The sequence below is a fragment of the Macaca fascicularis genome, chromosome 19 (assembly GCF_037993035.2).
Source record: "Macaca fascicularis isolate 582-1 chromosome 19, T2T-MFA8v1.1".
Taxonomy (NCBI): Eukaryota; Metazoa; Chordata; class Mammalia; order Primates; family Cercopithecidae; genus Macaca; species Macaca fascicularis.
In genome coordinates, this window is record NC_088393.1 from 2,214,771 (window position 1) to 2,238,105 (window position 23,335).

General features: G+C 61.4%; 1 protein-coding gene across 26 annotated transcripts in view; it reads right to left on the minus strand.

The window, feature by feature from the left end:
* Positions 1 to 695: 695 nt before the first annotated feature.
* The window catches only part of TCF3 (transcription factor 3), a 46,091-nt gene continuing 23,451 nt past the window's right edge, over positions 696 to 23,335 (minus strand). For 2 of the 26 annotated variants that reach the window (XM_065535611.1, XM_074025252.1), the window contains 16 exons: positions 22,499 to 22,572; positions 22,207 to 22,285; positions 18,754 to 18,821; positions 16,983 to 17,115; positions 14,914 to 14,963; positions 13,265 to 13,367; positions 13,009 to 13,178; positions 12,795 to 12,927; positions 12,242 to 12,300; positions 12,031 to 12,109; positions 10,921 to 10,994; positions 10,451 to 10,609; positions 10,247 to 10,370; positions 6,674 to 6,809; positions 6,272 to 6,507; positions 696 to 3,254 (listed from right to left, as the gene is read on the minus strand). In XM_065535611.1, coding sequence (XP_065391683.1) covers positions 3,112 to 3,254; positions 6,272 to 6,507; positions 6,674 to 6,809; positions 10,247 to 10,370; positions 10,451 to 10,609; positions 10,921 to 10,994; positions 12,031 to 12,109; positions 12,242 to 12,300; positions 12,795 to 12,927; positions 13,009 to 13,178; positions 13,265 to 13,367; positions 14,914 to 14,963; positions 16,983 to 17,115; positions 18,754 to 18,821; positions 22,207 to 22,285; positions 22,499 to 22,572 — 1,820 coding nt within the window. In that variant the 3' untranslated portion in view covers positions 696 to 3,111. Of the gene's footprint in view, positions 3,255 to 3,608; positions 3,836 to 6,271; positions 6,508 to 6,673; positions 6,810 to 10,246; positions 10,371 to 10,450; positions 10,610 to 10,920; positions 10,995 to 12,030; positions 12,110 to 12,241; positions 12,301 to 12,794; positions 12,928 to 13,008; positions 13,179 to 13,264; positions 13,368 to 14,913; positions 14,964 to 16,982; positions 17,116 to 18,753; positions 18,822 to 21,714; positions 21,879 to 22,206; positions 22,286 to 22,498; positions 22,573 to 23,335 lie in introns of those variants that run through there. The other 24 variants (XR_012428199.1, XR_012428198.1, XR_012428197.1 and 21 more) reach the window with 24 other exon arrangements.

The following is a 23,335-nucleotide window of genomic DNA, read 5'->3' on the forward strand; positions in this document are numbered from 1 at the left end:
CCTCAAGTGGCCAGGAAGGCACTCCCACCTCAGCCCCACAAGGGACCAGGGCAGTCCAGCTGTGTCCTCGAAGAGATGGAGCAGGGAAGCCTCTGGGCACAACAGCAGATGCCGGTGGGCGCTTTAGGATGAGCAGCGTCCCGACGGGTCCTGCCACACCTCTTCCCCCCAGAGAGCCTCGTCCATGGTTCTGTGGGTGTCCGGTTGTAGAGAACATCACGAATGCCCCACTGAGGAGTGCGGAGTTGATGCTGCCAGCAACAGGGGGCCGTGGAAGGTTCCAGAGGGGCAGTGACAGGCTCAGACTTCGGGAGCAGGAAGGGGCAGTGAAGTGGGTTCCAACAGCCCGGGGGGACGTTGGGAGATCGGGAGCCCTCGGGCTGGGAGGACCACAGGTCCTGGATGCGCCCAAGTGCAGCCCCCAGGGAGTTGCTTTTCTCCGGAAGCCAATCCTGCTTCCAGGTGGCCTGGAGCCCTGGGTACAGGTGCAGGTTCCCAGCTGCCAGGGGAGCTGCGGGCCCCTCAGAGTGAGGAGTGACTTCGAGGAGGCCCAGTGCACAGGGCAGACCACAGTCCTCGCTGCACCCACCAAGGTGAACGTCAGGGGCCGAGAGTTTAGGGCAAGACCTCTGACCCTGCCCCCCACTTCCCTTCCTAAACACGTGACACCAGAAAGAATCCAGGGACTGCAGAGCTTCGTTATAAAATGTCACATTTATTGCTACAGTGCTGTTATATACAGGACAGGTCTCTGAATCCACTTTAAAGAGGATCGTTTAAAAGTCCCAATAATCCAGCCAGCTGTGTTGACACGTATAAAATTATTTTCTTTAAAAAAATTTTTTTGAAAACCATCTTGAGGCACTCAGAGCACACCCCCCCCCCATAATTGTGGTTCCCCGACACTGCTGTTTCTCCCTCCTGGCGCCAGGTGAATCTCGTTTAAATTCTATGCAGACGCGCAGTTCCAGAGGCTACGGGGCCACTGCCCACCCAGACCTAGGGGCAGGGCCGGGATCAAAACAAGAGGGAGACAGAGGCAGGTTCCCTAAGAGACCGAATCCCCAGGGCGCAGGGGGAACCACAGAGAAGGGGGAGTGGCAGGCAGCCCCTCCACTCCACCTGGCCTGGACTGGGGGCAGATCCCAGGCCTTGAGCTGGCCTCGCGGTTTCCCTTGAATCTGCCACGGGGCCCAGGCTCCCCAGCAAGTCTGGGGAGGGGAGTCAGGCAGTCCAGGCTCTCCTGGGGGTAACGGTGGGAGTCTCAGGGGTGGCACAGGAGCAGACACCTGACCTGCTGCCGGGGTGAGCACAGCCAGCCCGGGGGTCCACAAGGCCTCAGTGCAGGGAGGGGCATGAAGAACACATGAAGGTGCCCGGCTAGCCCAGCCCACACCTGGGTGCCACCGTGACCATCACCCTAGTTTGTGTGGAAGTGAACGGAATCTCAGGGCAGGAGACTTGCAGTTTTAAACCCAAGACAGTCCCCAGACAGCTGGGAAGAGCTGGTTACCCTCATGGCAAGAGACCAGAAAAGGGGACCTGGAGAGAGGCCTGGGTGCTGGGACACAGGACACAGATGGGCCCGAGGGGCCACCCTGCTGGTTCTGCAGCCGGGTTGCGCAGCCCAAGGCCTTCGTGGGGCTCAGATCAGCAGAGTCTCCCGGCTCCAGCCACTCTTGCCCTTGGGCCCCACAGAGGGAGGGCAGCAGGTATGGCCCCAGGCCCAGGGATGCTTCCCAGCGTTGCGGGAGACCGGCCAGGGCCCTGGCATCCTGTCTACATCACGATGGCCCTCTGGTGTAATGGGGACATGCTGGGGTAGGGTGGGGGTGTCCTGTGCTGGCTCCTGAGCCGCGTCCCCTCAGAGTTCAGAGTACGAGCCTGGGTCCCTGGGGCAAAGGAGTGAAGGACAGGGTGTCCAGGAAGGTCCCCAGCACCCGGCTCCAGGGTGTGGTCCCCATGCCAGGGGTCACTGGTCCCAACAACATGCCCCGCTTCGGAGAGGTGTGCAGGTTCCAAGGGAGAGCAGCTTATGGGGGCCTGGGGAGGACATCGTGTGGAGTAGCCCTGGGGGCCAGAGCTGCTTGGCAGGGTCACCTGGGTCAGAGCCACCTTGCTGACGTCCCTTCCCCCAAGCCCAGGTCAGCCCCCTTCCTGAGGGGAGAGGATGCGGCAGGGAAGCCCCAAGGCGCCTTCATCAGGGAACGCCCACGCATCGCTGTCCACGTGACAAAACCAAGAGGAGAACCCCCAACATCAAAAAAACAAAAGACCCCCACCTGTCCCCGTTCTGTGTGCAGTGGCTTCCGGGGGGGGTGCGGGGGGGCTCAGGTTTACACGGGGTCTTTTTAATACAACGTTTAATCATCTGGTTGATCAGGAAATGCAATGCTCAGTCTAGAAACAGCAGCAGAAATAGCGAGAGACACGGGACTTTCATACAAAAAAATTTGTTGCTTACAAAACATATGCAAAAAAAAAGCTTAAAAAAAAAACCAGAGACCAAAGGCAGCATCCTTGCTAATTTTCATCTACATTAAGAAGAAAAAAAAAAAAAAATCTTATAACTAATGTTCTTTTTATTTTCCTTAAAAAAAATATTAGGCTTAGGCACAATTTGCTGGTGGCTTTTGAAGCATAAGCCAGGTCTCCACAGCATCCCCCTCGAGTGATATGTTTCCATTTCTCCACTTTTTATAGTTAAGGCATTTTTTTCTGTTCTGACAAAGTGTATGTTTTGTTGCTCGCTGTCAGGTTTTGCTTACTGGGAAAAAAAAAAAAAAAAAAAAAGGTCCTGTCAGCCCAGGCAACAGGGCCAAGACGCAGTTTCAGGATCCGCGGGGCAAGTCACAGGGTGACACGATGGCTGAGATTCGAGGACAGGGGGAGCGAGGCCAGGGAGGGGTGGGCCAGGGTCCCAGGGAGCTCCTGGACCCGGCGTCACCTTGGTCGCCCCCATCGCTCCGAACCTCGTCAGGTTGGTGTTGGCTCGATGCTGACAACAGGTGTGTGAGGTGTGGACGTGGACGAAGCCTGGGGTCTCGAGTGGTTGTTCTGGGCCCAGCGCACAGGGCTCAGTGGGTGGCTCGTCCCACGGAGGCATACCTTTCACATGTGCCCGGCGGGGTTGTGGGCTTCGCTCAGGCCTGGGTGGGCAGCTGAAAGCACCATCTGGGGGTCTCCGACCACGCCCGACACCTTTTCCTCTTCTCGCCGTTTCAAACAGGCTGCTTTGGGATTCAGGTTCCGCTCTGGGGGGAGGAGGAGAGCTCTGTGGGAGACGGTCCCCGGGAGGAGGAAGATGTGAGGTGGGAGTGGGGGGTAGGATGTCGGGGAGGACGGGATGGGGGCAGGGCTCCACGTGTGGTCTCCTGCATTTCCGGCTCTCACCTCCTTCCTTGAGAAGGCTGGGGGGATGGGGTGGGGGGTTGTAAAGAAGACAGTGGGATCAGACGGTGTCTGTGGAACGTCACTGGGTCTGAATCCAGTCACAAAGAGAGACACGGACAGAGCCCAGGGCCGGCAAGCACAGGAGGACCCCGGCATCTGCTGCTGGGTGTGGGGAGGGGAGAGGGTGCTGGGGCCGCCCTGGCCGGGGAGCCTACCTCGCACCTGCTGCTCCAGCCCCAGGATGACCTGCACGGCCTGCTGCAGGATGAGCAGCTTGGTCTGCGCTTTGTCCGACTTGAGGTGCATCTGGCACATGCGCCCCAGCTCCCGGAAGGCCTCGTTAATATCCCGCACGCGCACCCGCTCCCGCGCGTTATTGGCCATGCGCCTCTCCCGGTCCCTCAGGTCTTTCTCCTCCAGGGACAGCACCTCCTCCGTACTGCTGGGTCACAGCACCGAGGCCTCTGTTAGTGACAGGCCAGGGCTGGGTGGGAGGGCGGGGCTGGGTTGTGGAGAGGGTATCCAGCTACTTGTGTTTGTGCTGGTGTGGGCAGCAGTGCGGGTACATAGCTGGTGTGGGCACAGCAGTGCGGGCACACGGCTGGTGTTGGTGTGGGCACAGCAGTGTAGGTACACAGCTGGTGTTGGTGTGGGCAGCAGTGAGGGTACACGGCTGGTGTTGGGCACAGCAGTGCAAGCACATGGCTGGTGGTGGTGTGGGCAGCACTGAAGGTTCACAGGCTGCTGTGTGTTGTCACATGCATGAAAATGTGCTCCTCTGTGTGCGTGGGGAATGTGCTCCCTGGAATGCAGCAGAGACCCATGGCGGGCGCCTGTGTGCGCGACTGGCTGCCCAGGTGCAAGTGCCCTCAGACTCAGCTCTAGGGGAGGCTGTGGATGTGGTCACACCCGGGAAGAACCAAGGTCTGACTGTTCCCAGACGTTTCTGTGGAGGGAGGTGGGGCTCTGCTTCCCCCTCTGGGCCCTCACTGGGTAACTGCTTCTCCCTTGACCCTGCTCACTCTGTGGGCCCCAGGGCAGGGCTAGGGGTGGGGGTGGGGCACAGGGGAGGCCCAGTGCCTGCTCCTCTCTCTCTCTTTCCCTCCCAAGATGATGACTTTCCCCGTTCAGAGCAGCTGCTTGCGGGGTGATGGACAGCAAGGCCCGGCCAGACCCACTGTGGACAGAGGGTGCCTTGAAGACACAGGCTCAGCAGGCAAAGGCCTAGGCCACTCCAAAAACCCACGACTAAGGAGTCCAGGACTCAGAGGCAGGGCTCATATGGAGCACACCAGCTCCCATCCCCCAAGATCCCCACACCCTGAGGGGGAGCCTCAGAAATGCGCCCGCCCCCTACAGTGAACTCCGGCTGCCCCAAGATGAGGCTTCCCTGTAGCACCTGACCCTGGCTGGGAACACTGGCTCCCGAGGCCTCCGGGAACCCTGCTGTCACTGCCACTGTGAATGGTCGCAGTGGCAGCTCTGAAGTTCCAAGCACCTGTTCTGTGCCAGGCCCAAGGCTGAGCCCCCTCTCCTGCCAAGCAGCATGCAGCCGGCGAGCGGGCACTGCTGCTGCCGCCGTGGGGGTGCGGGTCCCGGCCCAGGCCTCCGTGCTGCATGGCCCTGCACGGGTGACCTCGCTCTGTTCTCTGGCTCTGTTCCCCGGCTTCCTGCTCAGTAGAAGGGATGCCGGTCCCCATCAAGGCACCCACTGCTGCGGGTTGTGGTGAAGATGAAATGGGCAAAGGCCTGGCCCAGTGCCCAGCATGCCTGCTGCCCTGTCTTAGGCTCTAGGGGGCTGCCTCACCCACCTGCCTGCCCACTCTGCCTTTGGGGCCTGAGGGGATCCCTCCAGGTGGCGGGGGCGGCCCCTGGAGCCCAGGACAAGCGCACAGACCAAACTGACAGGACCAGGGGCTGCGTGCTCCCGGGTCTGGTTTCTTCCCGCAAGCCCTGATGGGGGCTTTGGGGGAGGAAACGCCCTGAGGCTGCAGCCCAGCCGCTCCGGTGCTCGGGCAGCAAGTGCGAGGTGAGGAGGGGCTGCCACGGGAAGCAAAGGGACGGACGGGCGGGATGGAGGGGAGAGCGGAAGGCAGACAGCAGAGAGGCGGGCTTGGGGGGCGCGAGGCGTGCCACACATGGCTGCGGAGACTCAGAAACCTTAGAGCTGAGGGGACAGTGGGTGGGCCGGGCCGGGGCTCTGGCTCCGGTCCCAGCAACAGTGCTGCAGGAGAGAAAGGGTTAACGGGGTGCAGGCCAGGAGAGGAAGGAGTTAAGGAAGCAGCCACCAGCAGCGGGGAAGGAGTCAGCTCACATCCGGGGGTGGGGGCAGGGTCTGTCCGTATCCTTCATCCCCCTGGCCCTGGGAAATGGGGTGATTAACACCCACCTTCAGATTGGGAAACTGAGTCAGAGGCAGGGGACGGGCTCATGTGGCCTTGCGTGGCATCTGCTCGAGGGGAAGGGGCCAGGGTGGTTTGCACACCAGCTCCTGTCTCTGGGCTCGGGGGACACTGGCCTCTGTGAGCTGGGTTCTGGGCTTCCCGCAAAAGGAGGACCAGGGCGGGTGGGAGCCCTGGGAGCCGGGAGATGTAGTTCTGAGCCACAGAGCCCAGGCCTGCAGGGCTAAGAGTCTAGAAAGAGTCCAGTCCTCCCACGGTGGAGGAGATGCTGAGGCAAACAGGGAGAAGGGCCAGCAGTCAGGAGGGGACAGTCATGGCGGTGCGGTCAGGGGGGGTGAAGGGCACAGTCACTGCAAGGAGGCAACTGCTGCAGAGGGAGGGCTGGCTCCAGGAAGGCGGGCAGGGAAGGAGAGCGAGGGCAGGAACACGAGGGAGGTGGCGCTGCGGGGACGCTGGTGGCCCGCGCCCCCACTGACCTCGCACTTGCTGTTCCAAGTTCAGGATGACCGAGACGGCCTGGTGCAGGATGAGCAGTTTGGTCTGGGGCTTCTCGCTGTTGAGGTGCAGCTGGCACATGCGCCCCAGCTCCTTAAAGGCCTCGTTGATGTCACGGACCCGCAGCCGCTCCCGGGCGTTATTGGCCACCCGGCGCTCCTTCTCCCGCTCGGCCTTCTGCTCTGGGGGGAGAAGGTCGTCCTCGTCCTCGTCTGGGCTACGGGGGAGGGCGCCGGGAGGGGGCCAGAGGGAGACAGTGAGGTTGGGGGACGAGCGTGGGGCCCGCCGACGGCCTCCCGGTGTGGGTGCAGTGTGTGTGTGGCCTGTGCACATGTGCTTCCTGATGGGGTAGGGGTGGGGAGGGCCGAGGTGGGGGCTGGCACCTGGTCCGGGCCCGGGGGGCCTTCAGCTCCTTCTTCTCCTCCTCCGAGTGGTCAGCCGCCAACGTGTTCTCCTCATCCTCCTTCTCCTCCCGCTTGATCTCGCCGGCGGCCGCCGTGGCACCTGCTCGCCCTAGCCCTGCAACAGGCCTGGGGTCAGGGGCCTGCATCGGCCTCCAGGGCCAATGACATATCTCTCTGTGCTCCTGTGGTGAGGGGCTTGGGCTTTCCTGGAAAAACCAGGTATTTGCCAAAAATAAAAACAAAAAACCAACAACCAGAACTGGATCCCTACCTCACGCCATGTGTAGCTACCAATGTCAAACAGATTAAGGACCAGAAGGTGAAAAGGAAAGAGTTTTACCACCTTTGGAACAAAGTGTGCAGAAATTCTGCAGTAACTCAGGGGCAGGAATCTCCTAAAATGCTAAAAGAATGCTCTGGTTTTTTGGAAAAGGAAATTGTTTCAATCATTGATTTAAAAATATGCAACACTTCGGCCAGGCACGGTGGCTCACACCTGTAATCCCAGCACTTTGGGAGGCCGAGGTGGGTGGATCACGAGGTCAGGAGATCAAGAACATCCTGGCTAACATGGTGAAACCCAGTCTCTCCTAAAAATATAAAAAATTAGCCGGGTGTGGTGGCGGGTACCTGTAATCCCAGCTACTTGGGAGGTTGAGGCAGGAGAATCACTTGAACCCAGGAGGCGGAGGTTGCAGTGAGCCAAGATTGCACCATTGTACTCCAGCCTGGGTGACAGAGCGAGACTCCGTCTCAAAAAAAAAAAAAAAAAAAAAAATTGGAACACTTCAGGAATTTCCACGTCATGTTTTGCAGATGCTATGCTAATATGTGTCATTCTCATTTTAGTCCAAGAGCTGTCCAAGCAAGTGCTCAAAGAGCTGCTTTTAAAAGAACACAACAGGCTAGTCACAGTGGCTCGCTCATGCCTGTAATCCCAAACTTTGGGAGGCTGAGGTGGGAGGATCACTTGAGGCCAAGGGGTCATGGCTACAGTGAGCTGTGATCACGCCCCTGCCCTCTGTCTGTGTGATAGGATGAGACCCTGTCTCAAAACAAAAAAAAAAAGAAAAAACAAAAATCAATAAGCTTAACTTTTATCAAAGTTGAGAGTTCCTGATCAGCAAAGATACCAGGCAAATAAAAGCATTTGCCAAAGAACAGAAGACACCCTCCACAGACGTAGCCAACAAGGAGGTGATATCCCACACATACAAAAACCTCTGACAAATCAATGGGAAAGGACAGAAAAAAAGGAGCTCAGTAGAAAAATAAGCAAGGTATTCAAACAGGCATCTCATAGACAATGAAACCACATGCCCAGAAACACATGGAAGTCCGCTTCAGCACATCAAGACATTAAGGAAATGCAAATTAAGGCTGTGATGCGCTACCCTTTCATACCCAGTCAGCTAGCGAAGTTGAGAGACCTGAACATTCAAAATTTTGTCTGTGGGAGGGCAAGTTGGCCGCTATGGAAAATAATTCATCAGTCTTTCCTCTGAACTGACGACAGGTGTATCACACCTTTGATGAGCAGGTTGGCAGGAAAGCATGATGTTGGGATGGCTTAGTGCCCCACGCCCAGGCCAGGGTCAATGGTGCACTCAAAATGAGACCCCAGCCGCTTGCACCACACACGTACCCCATACACAACATGAGCCAGCAAACCATGTTTGGGGTGTAAAGAACATGCTAGCGGGATGCTGTGTTCGTGAAGCTCAAGAACAATAACAGCAAAACATGTGGCTTAAGGGCACACAGCTACCCCAAACGCATGCGGCCACTCTGCATTCAGCATGACCTGGGCCACCCCCAAAACACGGGATCGGGGAGTCCAGGAATCAGAGTCAGGGCGCACATGGAGCAAACCAGCTCCCAAACCCAAGACCCCCGTACCCTGAGGGGGAGCCTCAGAAATGCACCCACCCCCAACAGTGAACTCTGGTGCAACTGGCCAACACCAGCCACCAGGACCAGCCCAGGCCTCAGTACACGAAGTGAAGGACAGGAAAGAACCAGAGGGGAACCTGCAGGCAAAAGACTAAGCTTGGGGCCACCCCTGGAAACTGCTGACCTGTGGGTCCGTCCTGGGCACTGCCTACCTGTGGGTCCGGACCCTTCTCTGGGACGGGGTCGTCCCGGGCACTGCTGACCTGTGGGTCCGGACCCTTCTCTGAGACGGGGTCGTCCCGGGCACTGCTGACCTGTGGGTCCGGACCCTTCTCTGGGACGGGGTCGTCCCGGGCACTGCAGGGTGGTAAGCAGCATCCCTGGTCCCCACCCACTCCATGCCAGGAGCCCCCCCTCAGCTCTGACAACTGCAGCTGTCCCCAGGCATCACCCAGTGTCCCCTGGGGGCAGAGCTGCTGGGGTGAGATGCCCTGGCCTAGGGGTGATAAAATCAAGGTACTTGGAAAGGCTGACTGGAAGGCACGCAGGATTCCTGGGATGGTGGAGGAGACGGGGCCAGGACAGGGCCCACAATGACCCCGCCTTCTCCTGGGTCTCTCATGGGTGTCTGAGACGCTCAACAATCCCCAGGCCCAGGTCCAGATTTGTCCCCAGTCCGTTCCTTTGTCCCCTTCCTTACGGGGTTCCCAGCCCCAGTGTCACCCACAGCTCGGGCCAGAAATCCCAGAGCCACACTGCCTCCTCTCAACCTCAAGTCGGGTCCGTCACAAATCCTGGGGGCCCCGCCTTCCGGAGATGCAGGGACCACCCGCTGCTCACCCCTCCCAGGCCCCTGGACCAGCCCTGTGGCCTCTGCCCTGGTCTCCGGGTGCCACTCATGGTCTGTCCTCCAAGCAGCCACCAGAGGGTGTCTGTGAGCACCTGGGTCAGGCCCCATCTCTCCTCACCCTGCAGCCCTCCATGGCTGCCACCTCTCTCATGGTGAAATCCCAAGTCCTCCCTGTAGCCCGTCGGGCCCTGCATGACCTGACCTGCCCTCCTCTCCCTGCCCTCCCCCTTCCCTCTCTCCCCCTCCTCACTCTGCTCTAACCCCATGGGTCTCCTGGCTGTTCCTCCCAGGAGCAGTCCATCCCCAGGGCCTCTGCCTGAAACCCTCCTCCTCCAGGTACTTGCCTACTCTCACCTCCTCCCAGACGCTGCCCAAACATCACCTTGTTGCCTCCAGGGCCACCATCTTCAAAGCCATACAAAACCCCCAACCCACTCCGGCCACTTCGTTCATTCTCCCTGGCACCTGTGCTGTACAGCGAGCTCCTGGTCTGTCTTCTCCAAGGCAGGGTCATCCTGCTGCACCCCTTGCCCCCTTCCCCAGTGCCAAACACTGGCAGGCACATGGCACGTGGGAGCAGGCGGATGAAGAAGCAGCCCAGAGCCGTCCACCTCACACACCCAGGGCCAACGCTGGCCCCGCTGGTCTCACCCACCCTCCTGAAATTGCTGACTGGGGCGCCTGTGTCATCAGGTACCCCCACGGTGACCGCACCTGCCCTGGGTTCCCACCCTGACTCCAAGCATGGGAGTGCCTCAGTTTCCCCAACTGGAACCAGAGACTGGACAGTGCCAAGCTCAAGGGCTCACCGCTGTAGGAGTCGGGAGGCCGTGAGAGGTCGGGGAGGGCGCCCGGCTGGCTGGGGAGGGCCGCGTGATTGTGCATGAGGCTGGTGCTGCCTGCAAGGCCATCCTCAGGGTGTCCGCCTCCAACCTGCAGGCGTGGGAGAGGGGCGCGTCAGGGGGAGCCAGGTCCCTGCCCACTGCCCAGCCCCACCCTCGCCCGGTGCTCACCAGGCCTGCGTGCCGCCCGCCCAGCGACATGGGACTGGCGAAACCCGAGGCCAGCGCCCCGTGGCCAGGTAGCAGCGTGTGCATGTCGCCGGCTGTGCCCACGGCGTGGCTGCGGAGCACGTGGATGGCCTCGTCCAGGTGGTCTTCTATCTTACTCTGCTGCAGGGTGGGGGATGGGTGGTGAGGGGCCCGGGCCCGGGCTGCGGGACCCCACAGGACCCCATTCATGTCCCTTCCGCATGCAGGTGGCCGGTGGTCCTGTCTTCCCCTTCCCCGAGAAGCTGTGTTTTGGACCAGCTCAAAATGTGTGTGCCTTGGTGGCCACGAGGCCTCAACTGCAGCTTGGGACTTATTTACGAGAGATTAACTAAAACGTTTCTCCTTCTCAAGGGGCATCTGTCCTGCACATTCTGCCAGGGAAAGGTGGGGCGGGGCGGGGCGGGGCGGGGCAGGGCGGGGTGGGCGCTCACCAGGCCGTGGAGACCCCCGTCGTAGCTGGGCGATAAGGCACCGGGGGCTCCTGCTCGAGGCCACTGCGACGTCCCTGGAAGGGGGTGGGGGCATGTGAATGGGGTGCAAGGGGCAGGGTGTGAGCACGGCCTGATGCCTGTGGGGAGGGATTCATGAACCGCCTGTCCAGCCTCTGGTGATGCCCACGACGGCCATTCCGGGGCACCCCACACCGACGCAAAGCAGCTCTCAGCCCCGCCAGGCAGGGATGCCGGGTGCCCAGTGGATACTGCCGTTCCCATCTGAGCCTGTTTCCCCATCTACAAAATCCAACCCCCCACCCCAGGGGGTAAAGCGGCAGCACACAGCCGGGGCTCCTCCCCATGCCGCCCCACCCTGGCTGACCCACTCCGGGCTCCAGCAGCAGGCAGGGAAGTGGCAAGTTCCAGGTGGGACCAGACAGGCCCAGGTGAAGTGAGGGCTCCTGGCGCTTCCCATGGGGCAGAGGTGAGGACTCACGGGTGTTTTTAACCACCCAGACCTTCTGGAAACCTCCAGCTCTCACTCCCACTCCGCCTGCACCTGCCCCCCACCCCCTGCCAATAAGCAGGCACATCCTCACAGGGATAAGAGGGTCTGCCCCCCGGGCCAGAGTCCCGCAAAGGGTAAACAGCCAGTATCTAATAAATACCCGGTGGGTGAGCAAATAGCAACATGCACATGTTCTAGAGTCCAGGCCACAGCCCTGGCGCCGCTGGCCCCATCACATCTGGGAGCTGCTGGGCACGCCAGTGTCCCCTCATGTTCATGCTGCGTGAACTGCCAGGTTCTGCCTCCTGGCTTTGCCTGTGCTGTGACCTAACCCGGACGCCACCTCCCAGCCCTCCCTCACTGCCTGGTTATGCGCCATAGCTTTGGAGGGCTGGCTTGGAGACTGCCTCCACCAGGCGGCCTTCCTGGATTGCCCAGTGGAACACAAGCCCACGAGGGATTTCCTTCCACTGTCAGTTCCCGACCAGAGATGCCACAGGCCCCTGGGGGTGAGCTGCTCCCTTCCCACCTGCCTGCCCATCCCAGCAACGAGCAGGCACCAGAAGCAGCCTCCCCCGTCCCCCCAAACCCTCACAGACCTGCCAGGCCCTGAGGGGAGCCCACGGGGGTGGAAGGGCTGGACGAGAAGTTATTGCTTGAGTGATCCGGGGAGTAGATCTGCGAGTAGGACCGGGAGAGACGAGACGGGAGATCAGGGGACGGCCTCTCGGGCCACTTGCCTGGCCACCCCCGTGCCCCACGCCTCACCCCCCGTGCCCCACGCCTCACCCCCCGTGCCCCACGCCTCACCGAGGCCAGTGCTTTCCCGAGGGCATCCCCGGAGCTGCCGGCTGTGGTCCCTCGGGAGCCTGTGGGTGGAGAGAGGTGAGGCCCACGCAGCCCAGCCTGGGTGCCGCCACCGACGGCAAGCTCTCCTGCGTCCCGCCGTCCCGCACAGACACCACTGCGCTGGGGAGAGCAGCCTGACTCGGCTCCGGTTTCTGTCTGACCCCCCGGAACCGGCCTCCGCAGGGGTGATGCACTGGGGATAGGCCACTGGCAGGGGACCCTGGGTGAGCGAGCCCCTCTCCAAGCCTGGGTGTCCCGCTCTGAGCCTGTTTCCCAGCTGTACGGCGGGAAAGCCGCGCCTTAAAGAGCTGTTTCCAGACATCCCAAGCCCAGTGCACGCGGCAGGCCCTACCGACAGCGGACAACGTGAACTGACGACAGCTCGCTCTCAGGGTCAGCAAACGTGCCTGCGCCCCCCCGTGGAGTCCTCGCCAGCCCCCAACTGAGCCCACCCAGGCCCTGCCTGGAGCTCAGTGTCCCCTGGGAGAGGCCGCATCCCAGGGAATGGCCATACCCAGAAGGCTGTCGGCCCCGCTGACAGGCGGCGTGTGGCTGGAGACGCCACCGTACGTGGCTCCGGGGGCCGAGGAGAAGGAGGATGCAGCTGGGAGCCCACCGTTCACCTCTGCTCCGTGCAGCTGGTAGCCCTGGGGGCCGGGCAGGAGGAGGGTGGATTAGATGAGGCACTGCTACCCTCCACCCACCCCGTCCCCTGCCCCGGGCCCTACCATGCGCTCGTGCTGGTGCAGGCCAGCAAACGTGCTGCTGCTTCCACTGCTGCCCACGGCGCCGCTGCCAGGCGGGAGGGGCAGGGGGGATGAGCCCCCACCCAGCATGGGCCCGAAGGCTGCCTGGCCCGGGGGACTCCACAGCTCGGCTGAGGGGTGCAGGCTGCCATCTGTGGAGGGACTGGTAAGGCGGGGGCCGGGTGGGGAACCCTGGCCCTGCCCCCCCATCCCTGGCGAGCCCCCTGCCGCCGTGTACCTGCCATGTAGAAGGGGGCGGGATAGGCGCTGCTGGGGGTCTTGGCGGACGGGTAGGCGGCGGCATCCCTGCCGTAGTCCTCACCTGAGCTGGGTGGGTACACCTGTGGGCGGGTGGGTAGTGGGGGGTGCACAGTCAGGACGGAGGGGCTGCACGGGGTCCATCAGCCCACACACCTTGCAGGCCTCACTAAGCCTGGCCTCCTGTCCCCTCTCCTGGTAGCACATTTACCACCCTGTTTCCCTTCCCTGTAAAACCACCCCCGTTTTGGGTAAATCCCAGCCCCTTAGCCCAGTCTGAGGTTCTTACGGTGTCCTTGTCTCTCTCTCTCCTGCTCCTTTTCCAGCCCCCACCTCCTGCCTCCCTGAACTTCTGACCTTTGTACCTGAGGACTTGGATCTGGCTCTGCCTACTAAGCCTTTTTCCTCCTTAATCCAAAAAACACCTATTGATCCGTCAAAACCCCAGCTCCAACACCCCCATCCCATTCTTCTCCCTTGTTCCCCAGCTGGAATCAATCCTCCAGCCCCAGAGCAACATTCATCTTTGGCTAAAGTAACAGGAAGAGGGATCTGTGATTAGTGCCAACTCTGACTGGCTGGCACTGCCTGGACTGTGGGGCTGGGGCCAGTTGGTAACGTTTGCCCCTGTGCCGCAGCAGAAAGTGTGCTGGGTGGGCCTGATGTTGTAAGACACTGGGGGGCGGTTTCAGGGCAGAGAAAGTGTGTCCCGGGGAAGGAGGGGAGCGGTACTGTTGGGAGCAGAGCCTGAACACACTTTTGGCCTGGGAAACCAGCCTGACTCTAACCCTAAACCCGGGCCTGTGGGGAGCTGGTCAGCCCGAGGGGAGAGGAGACGTATGCCCAGGGCTCTTGGGGCCAGCACGCGGGCTGGGCAGAGGGTGGTTGGTAGTTACTGAGCCGGGGAATCAGCAAATTGCCGCCCCCTCCAGTGAGATGAGACCGCAGGAGTGTGGCACAGCAGCCTAGACCATCTGCGGGGCCTGGCAGGGAGGCAGGGATGCAGGACAGCCTGAACCCACGAGGACGTAACAGGGAGCCCCAACTGTGCACGCCCCCACCTTTTTTTTTTTGAGAGGGAGTCTCACTCTGTTGCTCAGGCTGGAGTACAGTGGCACAATCTTGGCTCACTGCAACCTCCACCTCCTGGTATCAAACAATTCTCCTGCCTCAGCATCCCAAGTAGCTGGGATTACAGGCGTCAGCCACCACGCCCGGCTAATTTGTGTATTTTTAGTAGAGACGGGGTTTCACCATGTTGGCCAGGCTGGTCTCGAACTCCTGACCTAAGGTGATCTGCCCGCCTCGGCCTCCTAAAGTGCTGGTATGACAGGCGTGAGTCACCACACCCGGCCCAATTGTGCCCTTTCTAAAGGGGCCTCAGACACCAGAACCGCCTTTCTCTCAGAACAAGACAGAGGCTGGACCTAGGGAATGAGCTCCCTGCCTTCCCTTGGAAGCGGCCTCCTGTCAGAGCTCGGGCCTTGGGGCAGATCTTGGCTCAGAAACCGCGGGGGACCTGTTCACTCACGGCCCACCCCCCATGTGTGTTCCCAAGCTTTGCCAGGACATGGGGCCTGGCACTGCCGCTGACGAACTGTGGGGTCCCTTCTCCCTTGTGCGACTCACCGAGGATGGGAGACCCGGCGGGACCTTCCGGACCTTCTTGGGCTGCGTGTCTGTTAGGAGCGAAAAGGGTGAGAACCGGCCACCGGCCATGAGAACAGCCCCTGCCCTGCACCCTGGAGGAGAGACCCTCAGAATTCCCGTTTCATAAATAAAAAACCTCGGGTCAGCCGGACACAGTGCCTCACACCTGTAATCCCAGGACTTTGGGAGGCCAAGGCAGGCGGATCATGAGGTCAAGAGATGAAAACCATCCTGGCCAACACAGTGAAACCCCGTCTCTACTAAAAATACAAAAAGTGGCCGGGCGTGGTGGCGGGCGCCTGTAATTCCAGCTACTTGGGAGGCTGAGGCAGGAGAATCACTTGAACCTGGGAGGCGGAGATTGCAGTGAGCCGAGATCGTGCCACTGCACTCCAGCCCGGGTGACAAAGTGAGACCCCGTCTCAAAAACACAACGACAACAACAAAAAATCTCGGGTCTATCTACATGGCTCCAAAAATGTAGAAGAACCATGACGGTTTTCTCCTGCGATGCGCAGTTCGGAAAACGAGGAGTTGATGGGTCCTGAGCGAAGGCTCTGCTGAGAAGCCCCGTGACCCCACCCTCCTTCCAAGATGGCCCCGACTATGACACGCAGTCAGGCCTCACCACTCGGGGCTGCTGTTTGCAAACCCGCCTGTGGGACAAAATCCATAACCCGGAAATCAGCACTCAGGCGCCTTCCCGATCACTCGCGGACATGGGCAGAGCGGAAAAAGGTCGAGCTGCCCACGCACACGTGCCCAGCCAAAGCGGAACAAAGGCCGCCTCCCGCATCACAGGGCTCCTGTCCTTGGTGTATTCAGAGCCACAAGTTTTTACGTTTTTGTGCTTTTTGTGGGTGATCTCACGCTTATTTTTTTCAGGCAGGGTCTTGCACTGTTGCTCAGGCTGGAGTGCAATGGTGCGATCGCAGCTTACTGCAGCCTCGAACTCCCAGGGTCAAACCATCCTCCTGCCTCAGCCTCCTGAGTAGCTGGGACCACAAGCGTGTGCCACCATGCTCAACTAATTTTTAAAAGTTTTTGCAAACGTGGGATCTCCCTATGTTGCCCAGAATGGTTTCCAACTCTTGGCCTCAAGTGATCCTCCTGTCTCGGCCTCCAGGGTAGCTGGGACACCAGGTGAGTGCCACCACACCAGGTGAGTGCGCTGCGTGGACCCAGGTGAGTGCCACCACACCTGGCGAGTGCGCTGCGTGGACCCAGGTGAGTGCCACCACGCCTGGCGAGTGCGCTGCGTGGACCCAGGTGAGTGCCACCACGCCTGGCGAGTGCGCTGCGTGGACCCAGGTGAGTGCCACCACGCCTGGCGAGTGCGCTGCGTGGACCCAGGTGAGTGCCACCACGCCTGGCGAGTGCGCTGCGTGGACCCAGGTGAGTGCCACCACGCCTGGCGAGTGCGCTGCGTGGACCCAGGTGAGTGCCACCACGCCTGGCGAGTGCGCTGCGTGGACCCAGGTGAGTGCCACCACGCCTGGCAAGTGCACTGCGTGGAATGGGCGCCGGGTAGTTCGAGGTGCCGTCCAGTGCTCCTGAGCCCAGAAGGCTGTGATGCGCCTTGCAGGGGATGCCCAGGCGTGCACGTTCTGCTCAGGCGTGAGCAGCAGGGCTCAGTGTAGAGGAACCACGATGCACCTCGTGAGGCGTCTTACACAGAAACCACATGCACAGAGCCCGCACCCATCAGCCACAGGAACCGCGGGACCAGAGGCTCGTAGGAACCTCTCCCTGGACATGTCACAGGAACAATCTATCAGCCCCGTGCACAAGTCGTTGCAGGTTTTGCCACAACGGTTATGTGGCAGCCTCATGGGCCAGGGCCACCGGGAGTAACGAGCCCCCGCCTGCCCCGGCCTCGTCCCCCATCACCGTCCACCCCTCCCACAGCCCAAGCGCCTGGCATCCAGCCAGAACCTGGAAGGTGCAGGGTGTGCTCCCTCTGGTGCCCTCAGCTAACGGGGGCCCCCCACCTCCCTTTGTAGGCCCCTTCCCCGCAGCCCCCGACGCCCTGGCCAGACCCCGCTCACCTAGGCTGCCGTCCGCCGCTCTCCGCCGGGAGCTGCCAGAGTAGGAGGGGTAGTACTGGGAGGTCCCCTTCATGCCCGAAGGGGACAGGGGCCCGGAGCTGCTGAGCGCCAGCTCGCCCGACAGGAAGCCAGCCTGGTGGGGAGCGGGTGGTCAGGAAGCGCCGGGCTGGCATCCAGACCCCAAGCTGTTCCATTCAAGAAAAAATTGCAAAGGCCGAGGCCGCTCGGACCCGCCCCTCGGTGGGCGGTGCCCCTTCCGCCTGCTCGCGGAGTTTGTCTGACACCTGCCGTGTTTCTCCGACTTAAGACTGACCGCAACCCACACTGCTGTCTTCACAAAGAACGAAAGACTGAGAAACAGAGGCCAGCGCGGCTAACCCAAGGGGCTGCTCCCTGGATTCTGAGACGCGAACGTACAAAGCTGCGTGGCTCAGCGTCTGTGCACCCGGCTGCTTCCTATCTTTTTGGTTTTGTTTTGTAAAACCCTCGGTTGGGGCCGGGCGCGGTGGCTCGAGCCTGTAATCCCAGCACTTTGGGAGGCCGAGACGGGCGGATCACGAGGTCAGGAGATGGAGACCATCCTGGCTAACACAGTGAAACCCCATCTCTACTAAAAAATACAAAAAACTAGCCGGGCGAGGTAGCGGCGCCTCTAGTCCCAGCTACTCAGGAGGCTGAGGCAGGAGAATGGCGTGAACCCGGGAGGCGGAGCTTGCAGTGAGCTGAGATCCGGCCACTGTACTCCAGCCTGGGCGACAGCGCAAGACTCCGTCTCAAAAAAATAAAATAAAATAAAATAAAACCCTCGGTTGGATTCTGTATGTGTTTGTGTGAAATGGGCTTTCTTCCTGGGGAGCCAGGGCCACCCTGAGCCGGGTCCCGGAACCGACTCCTGCATTTCATCTGCTCTATCATCATCCAGTGGTCCCATGGGATGGCCCAGTGCCCAGGACAGGGCCTTCTCCCGAGGCCCAGCCTGTCCTGAGCCTGCATCCTGTGTGGCTATCGCGGGGCTCGATGAGTCACCAGGGAACGCCAGAGAGCAGGGCCCGAGACCTAGTTCTGCTTCTCGGATGCGGAGCCCCGGACCTGTGTATTCCTGTCTGTAAAACGGGCACGTAGGCCGGGGCCCCTCGTGGGGACTGACTGGGGAAACACGAGTGTACCCCTGGCACAGAGCCTGGTACCCGGCTGGCCCTCCATCACGGTGGCTGCTGCTGTTCTGACTTGGGCACAGAGAGCACACAGATGGCCCCATCTGTGACAAGGCCGAGCCCCACCAAGGGCCAGGACCTGAGGGCAAGGACAGAGACGAAGTCCTGGGATGAGGGAGGAACCCTGGGAGTGCCCAGGACTGGAGGCTGCGCGGGACCCCTGTGACCCCTGGTCACAGCCCCCAACATCCCCGCCCCCAGCCTCACAACCAGGGCCAGCATGGGTGAGGATTTTGGCTCCCCAGGGGGTTCACACCTGCAAAGGCCTGCTGCGTGGCCTGTTTTCCTACCTGCCACTCAGGTGGGCGGGCAACGGAGCCCCTCCAGCTGAGCATGGCAGTCCCACAGGCCTTGGCCTCCCTGGTCCTCACCTGCTTCCCCACTCCTCCCGGTCCACACCCACCCAGCCCACCCTGGCCCAGGCCCAGCCTGGTTTCATTGCTATCAGGAAGCAAACAGAAGCTGGCTGAGCCAGGAGAGCTTCTGCAGATCAGCGAGGGTGGGTGACACATTTGTTTACAATTAAAATACCCCCCAGGCCGGCCTGAGCCCCTCACCTGAGTCAGGCCGCCCACGCCTGCGTCTCTCCCAAAGGAGGCATAGGCACCCCGCTCGCCGCTCTTGCCTGCAAGGGGAGAAGGAAGGTTAGTGGGAGGTGACCCCAAGGAGCATCCTGAGGGCCCCCCGAATGCCTGACATGTGTCCACATACAAAGGCTCTCAGTACGTGCACACGACTGAGAGCACCGTGGCAGGACGCTGGCAAAGCCTGACCCCAATGTGCCCGTTTCAGGGAGCCCTGACCCCAGTGTGCCCGTCTCCCACAGAGCCCTGCCCTCGGTGTGCCTGTCTCCTGCCCACCAGCGACAGGCTTGGGGACAAGAAGGGGTCCCCGATGATTTTGGCGTCAACACTGAGTGTTTGCAGCCCACATAAGCCCTGCATGGGGGGGGTGGGAAGGGGACAGCAGAGCTTGCCGGGGCCGTGCTTCCTGCTGGCCAGGACCCTGCCCTTCCTGAGCCTGTTTCCTCTGTTCCAGGCGTTGAGGGGCTGATGCCCTGGGGTGCTGAGCTCAGAGGCATTTGTCTGTCCCAGGGGACAGGCCTGGGGGCCCTGGCGGGAGCCCCGGGGCCTGTGCACACAGCATCAGGTTCAGCGCACGGGTCCCTGGGTTCCCCTGGCACAGGCTCCCCCAAAGTGCCCAGCATGCAGCCTTCAGGCCAGGGTTCACTCACAAATGAGCATGTGACCTGCGCTCCGCCAGTAAGCACCTCCCTGGGGTGCTCAGTGACAATGGGCAGGTGAGGCCTTGGGGCTACAGAGGGGGACGGCTGGCCGGGGCGAGCCCCCAGCATGGAGGGCCTGGGGGGCTACAGAGAGGACGGCTGGCCAGGGTGAGCCCCCAGCATGGAGGGCCTGGGGGTCTACAGAGGGAAACAGCTGGCCAGGGCAAGCCCCCAGCATGGAGGGCCTGGGCTACAGAGGGGACGGCTGGCCGGGACAAGCCCCCAGCATGGAGGGCCTGGGGGGCTACAGAGGGGTACGGCTGGCCGGGGTGAGCCCCCAGCATGGAAGGCCTGGGCTACAGAGGGGATAGACTGCCTGGGTGAGCCCCCAGTGTGGAGGGCCTGGGGCTGCTGCAGAGACGCCTGGATCCAGCCTCGCCTGAAGCAGGCACCCGATTACTCAGCACCTGAGCCACTTAAATCCCCTTCTAGCTGACACTGGGCACAGAATGTGACTGAGGCTGCTGTCAGGGGCTGAAAAGCGCAACTGACTAATGTACGTTATTCTCGAACCAGGAAAAAGTTCTCCAGTTTTTGAATTTTAAAAGTTCAATGATATCCCAACTCCTGGAACAAATGCTACTGTTTTTTGCCTCCCATTTCCTCATCTTGGTGACCCTGGGGACATGGGGAAAATGACAGCCACGACCCACTCCACAGGCCACACCCGGCTACAGGAGCTGCTTGCTCAGCAACTCGGGTGAGAAAACTGAGGCCAGAGGAGCCTGAGGTTATGCCCCCACATGCCTCCCTGGGACCCCCACCTGTCCTCTCCAAGCTGCTTGGCTATGGCCCAGGCCCCACCCGTGGGGGAGGCAGGTGGGACATGGCTGGGGTCGGGGCACTGCTGGCTGGGCCGTGGGAACTGCCCGCGTCAGCCCTGCCCACCCTGGGGCCACTGGGGACATGAGGAAGAGGCCGGGAAGAAGGAACAGCCAGTGGGGAACCGGCCCTTCCGGGTGCAGGGGCCACCCAGGGCAGGGGGGGCCGGGGCCAGACCCCACCTACCCCGTGTGGGGAATGGGCAGAAATCGCATGTGGCAGGTGGTGGGCCCTCAAGCACACCCGCCCGCACCTTCACACTATTCGCTTCCTACTCATGACACCAACCGACTCTACTGTGTTCCAAGTCCTAGGCCGGGCAAAGTGAGACAGGACCACCCCTGCCCCGCTGTGCGGCAGAACCAGGGGCTGCCCTTCAGGGTCCAGAGAAAAGGCTGGGTCCCCCGAAGTCCTTCGGGCCTCAGTTTCCCCCCTGGCCAACAATGCTGAGGGGTACACGGTGCGCACCCAGGCCCTGCAACAGGTCCAGCGCTCTGCAGCTCCCGGCTTCTGAGCAGCGCATGCCCCCACCGCACCACGAAAACCACGAGGAAACCCCCCTCAAACTGTCGGCTTCCAGAGACCGGGAAGGATCCCGCCTCCCAGGATGACTGAGGGACGAAACCACAAATTCCACAGCGGAGGCACTGGGGCAGGAGGCTGACCACGACAGCGGGACCCCGAGCCCCTTGCTAGTCCCCCACGCAGCAAGACCCCCGCAAGACCCCTGCCTAAGCCCCCCGAACCCCGGGGCACAGGACTTGCCACTCCCGCAGGAGGTGGAGGATGTAAAGCTCGGGGGATTTCCTGGGTCACCCGCAGGAGGGACGGCACACAGGACACCATGCCAGCCACAGCCCCAGGTCAGCCCCACCCAGCCACAGACCCTCGGCCAGGTGCTCTTCCCAAGCATCGGTTCGTTCCCCTGCAGCACGGGTGGGCCTGCACTGAGGCTGGGATAGTCACAGGACCAGGCACCAACCCCCACCTGGCATTTGGCAGGGCCTGCAGAGCTGGGCCAGTCCTCACCCGCCTCCCTCCGAGAAGGTTCTCCCTCAGAGAAGGTCCCTTTCCTACAGTGGGGAAACTGAGGCTCAGAAGAGGATGGTGCTTGCCCCGGTTCCGTGGTGGGGTGGGACCAGATACCTGACCTGAGTCGTCATTCTTTTTTTTTTTTTTTGAGATGGAATCTCACTGCGTCACCCAGGCTGGAGTGCAATGACGTGATCTCGGCTCACTGCAGCCTCCACCTCCCGGGTTCAAACAATTCTCCTGCCTCGGCCCCCTGAGTAGTTGGCACTACAAGTGCCCAACACCATGCCCGGCTAATTTTTGTATTTTTGGTAGAGGCAGGGTTTTACCATGTTGGCCAGGCTGGTCTCAAACTCCTGACCTCAGGTGATCCACTCACCTCGGTCTCCCAAAGTGCTGGGATTACAAGCATGAGCCACCGCGCCCGGCCTGAGTCACGATTCTCTCAGTTAACAGGAGGGCCACCCAGGGAGAGAGGGCGGGCGGTCTGCGGAAGGGCACAGGCTCTGACCACCGCACACGCTGGCCGCCTTCCCGAGTCTCCAGAACTTCCCAGCGGGCACAGGCTGGCCCCGCTGGCCCCTCCCCGGGAAGCAGGAGGAAGAAATCCAGGAAGTGGGGTCTGGAACAGCCTCCCTGCCTCTACACTCAGGCGGGGAAGCCGAGTCGCAGAGCGCCGTGCCAGGGAGTCCAGGCTGCGTCCCCTGCACCTCCCGCAGCTGCTCCCAGGACGGGCAGAGGCTTTGGCAGTCCGACACCCTCTGGGTGAACACCGGGGACCTGCCTGGCACTGTGCGTGCACTGACCACGCCAAGGCCCACGTCTGCACAGCTGTGCACGGCAGAGGGACCGCACCAGGCCGGGCACTCACCTCCCAGTCCCGGTCCCAGGAATGTGGATGAAGAGAGGCTGCTGTGCGACTCAGTGAAGTGGGTGCCCTCGCTGAAGGTCTAGGGGAGACGGGGTGGGGATGAGAGGTGCTGGGGCTCCACAATCCGCCCCCTACCCCCATATTACAGCTGGAGAGGCAGGACTCAAACCCACGTCTCCTGGTCCAAACCCCTGGAAGACTGGCCCCTTCTCTCAGTCTGTTTCCCCACACCGCCCGCCCCCCACTCTGGGGACAGGAAACTCAGGGTCTCAGGCCTCATGGGGGCTCCTACCCGGCTGGGGTCAAAGGAGGAGCTGTTCTGGTCGCCGCTGCCCCAGGAACCTGAGCTGGGCCGGTCCTCAAGACCTGCAGGCAGGACAGAGAGAGTTACAAGTCACCCTCACGCCTGCCCAGCTCTGAAAGCTTCGGTTTCTGTCATCTCAGGGGCAAGCCTCAGCGGACCCAGGGAGCTTGTGGAACCCTTCCTAACCCAGGCTCACCCCGTCTGACTCATGAGGACACCAGTCAGCAGTTAACACCCAGACACCCTGGGACTCGGAGCATTCACAGGTCCATAAACTTGAATAACTCTTCCATTGGCTCTCTGCTGGCAAACTCCTACCCACCCACTGAAGCCCCAGCCATCATGCCCTCCTTGGGCAGAGACCTCGCTCTCACGCCGAGCTTCCTCCCCATCAGTCCCAAGTCCTTCCCTCTGGCCCAGCCCTGACTACGTGGGCTGGGGTCTGTGTCAGATGCAGATGCTTCCGACCCGGCAAGAAAGGCTCATGAGAGCATGAGGGTGTGGAAGCTGAACCATGCACTCTGGGGGGGCCCAGGGTCTCCCTGTCCCCAACTGCCAGTGTGGGAGGTGGGGCTGCCCTTTGCTGAAGCAGCAGCAGAGGCCCCCCCACTGGGCAGGAGACTGGCAGCCCGTGAGGGTGGCGCCGAATCTCGTCACCCGGAACAAGCCCAGTGCCACCGGAGGCCCGCGTGGGGCAGGAGTTGCCGGTGCAGCAAGGGACGGGATGAGGACCTTGGTCCCAGGGCGGGGCGGGCGGGGCCCTTATCTCTCAGAACACTCGCAGGCAACGCCCAGGACTCCAGAATCTTCTGCCCTGGGCAGGGC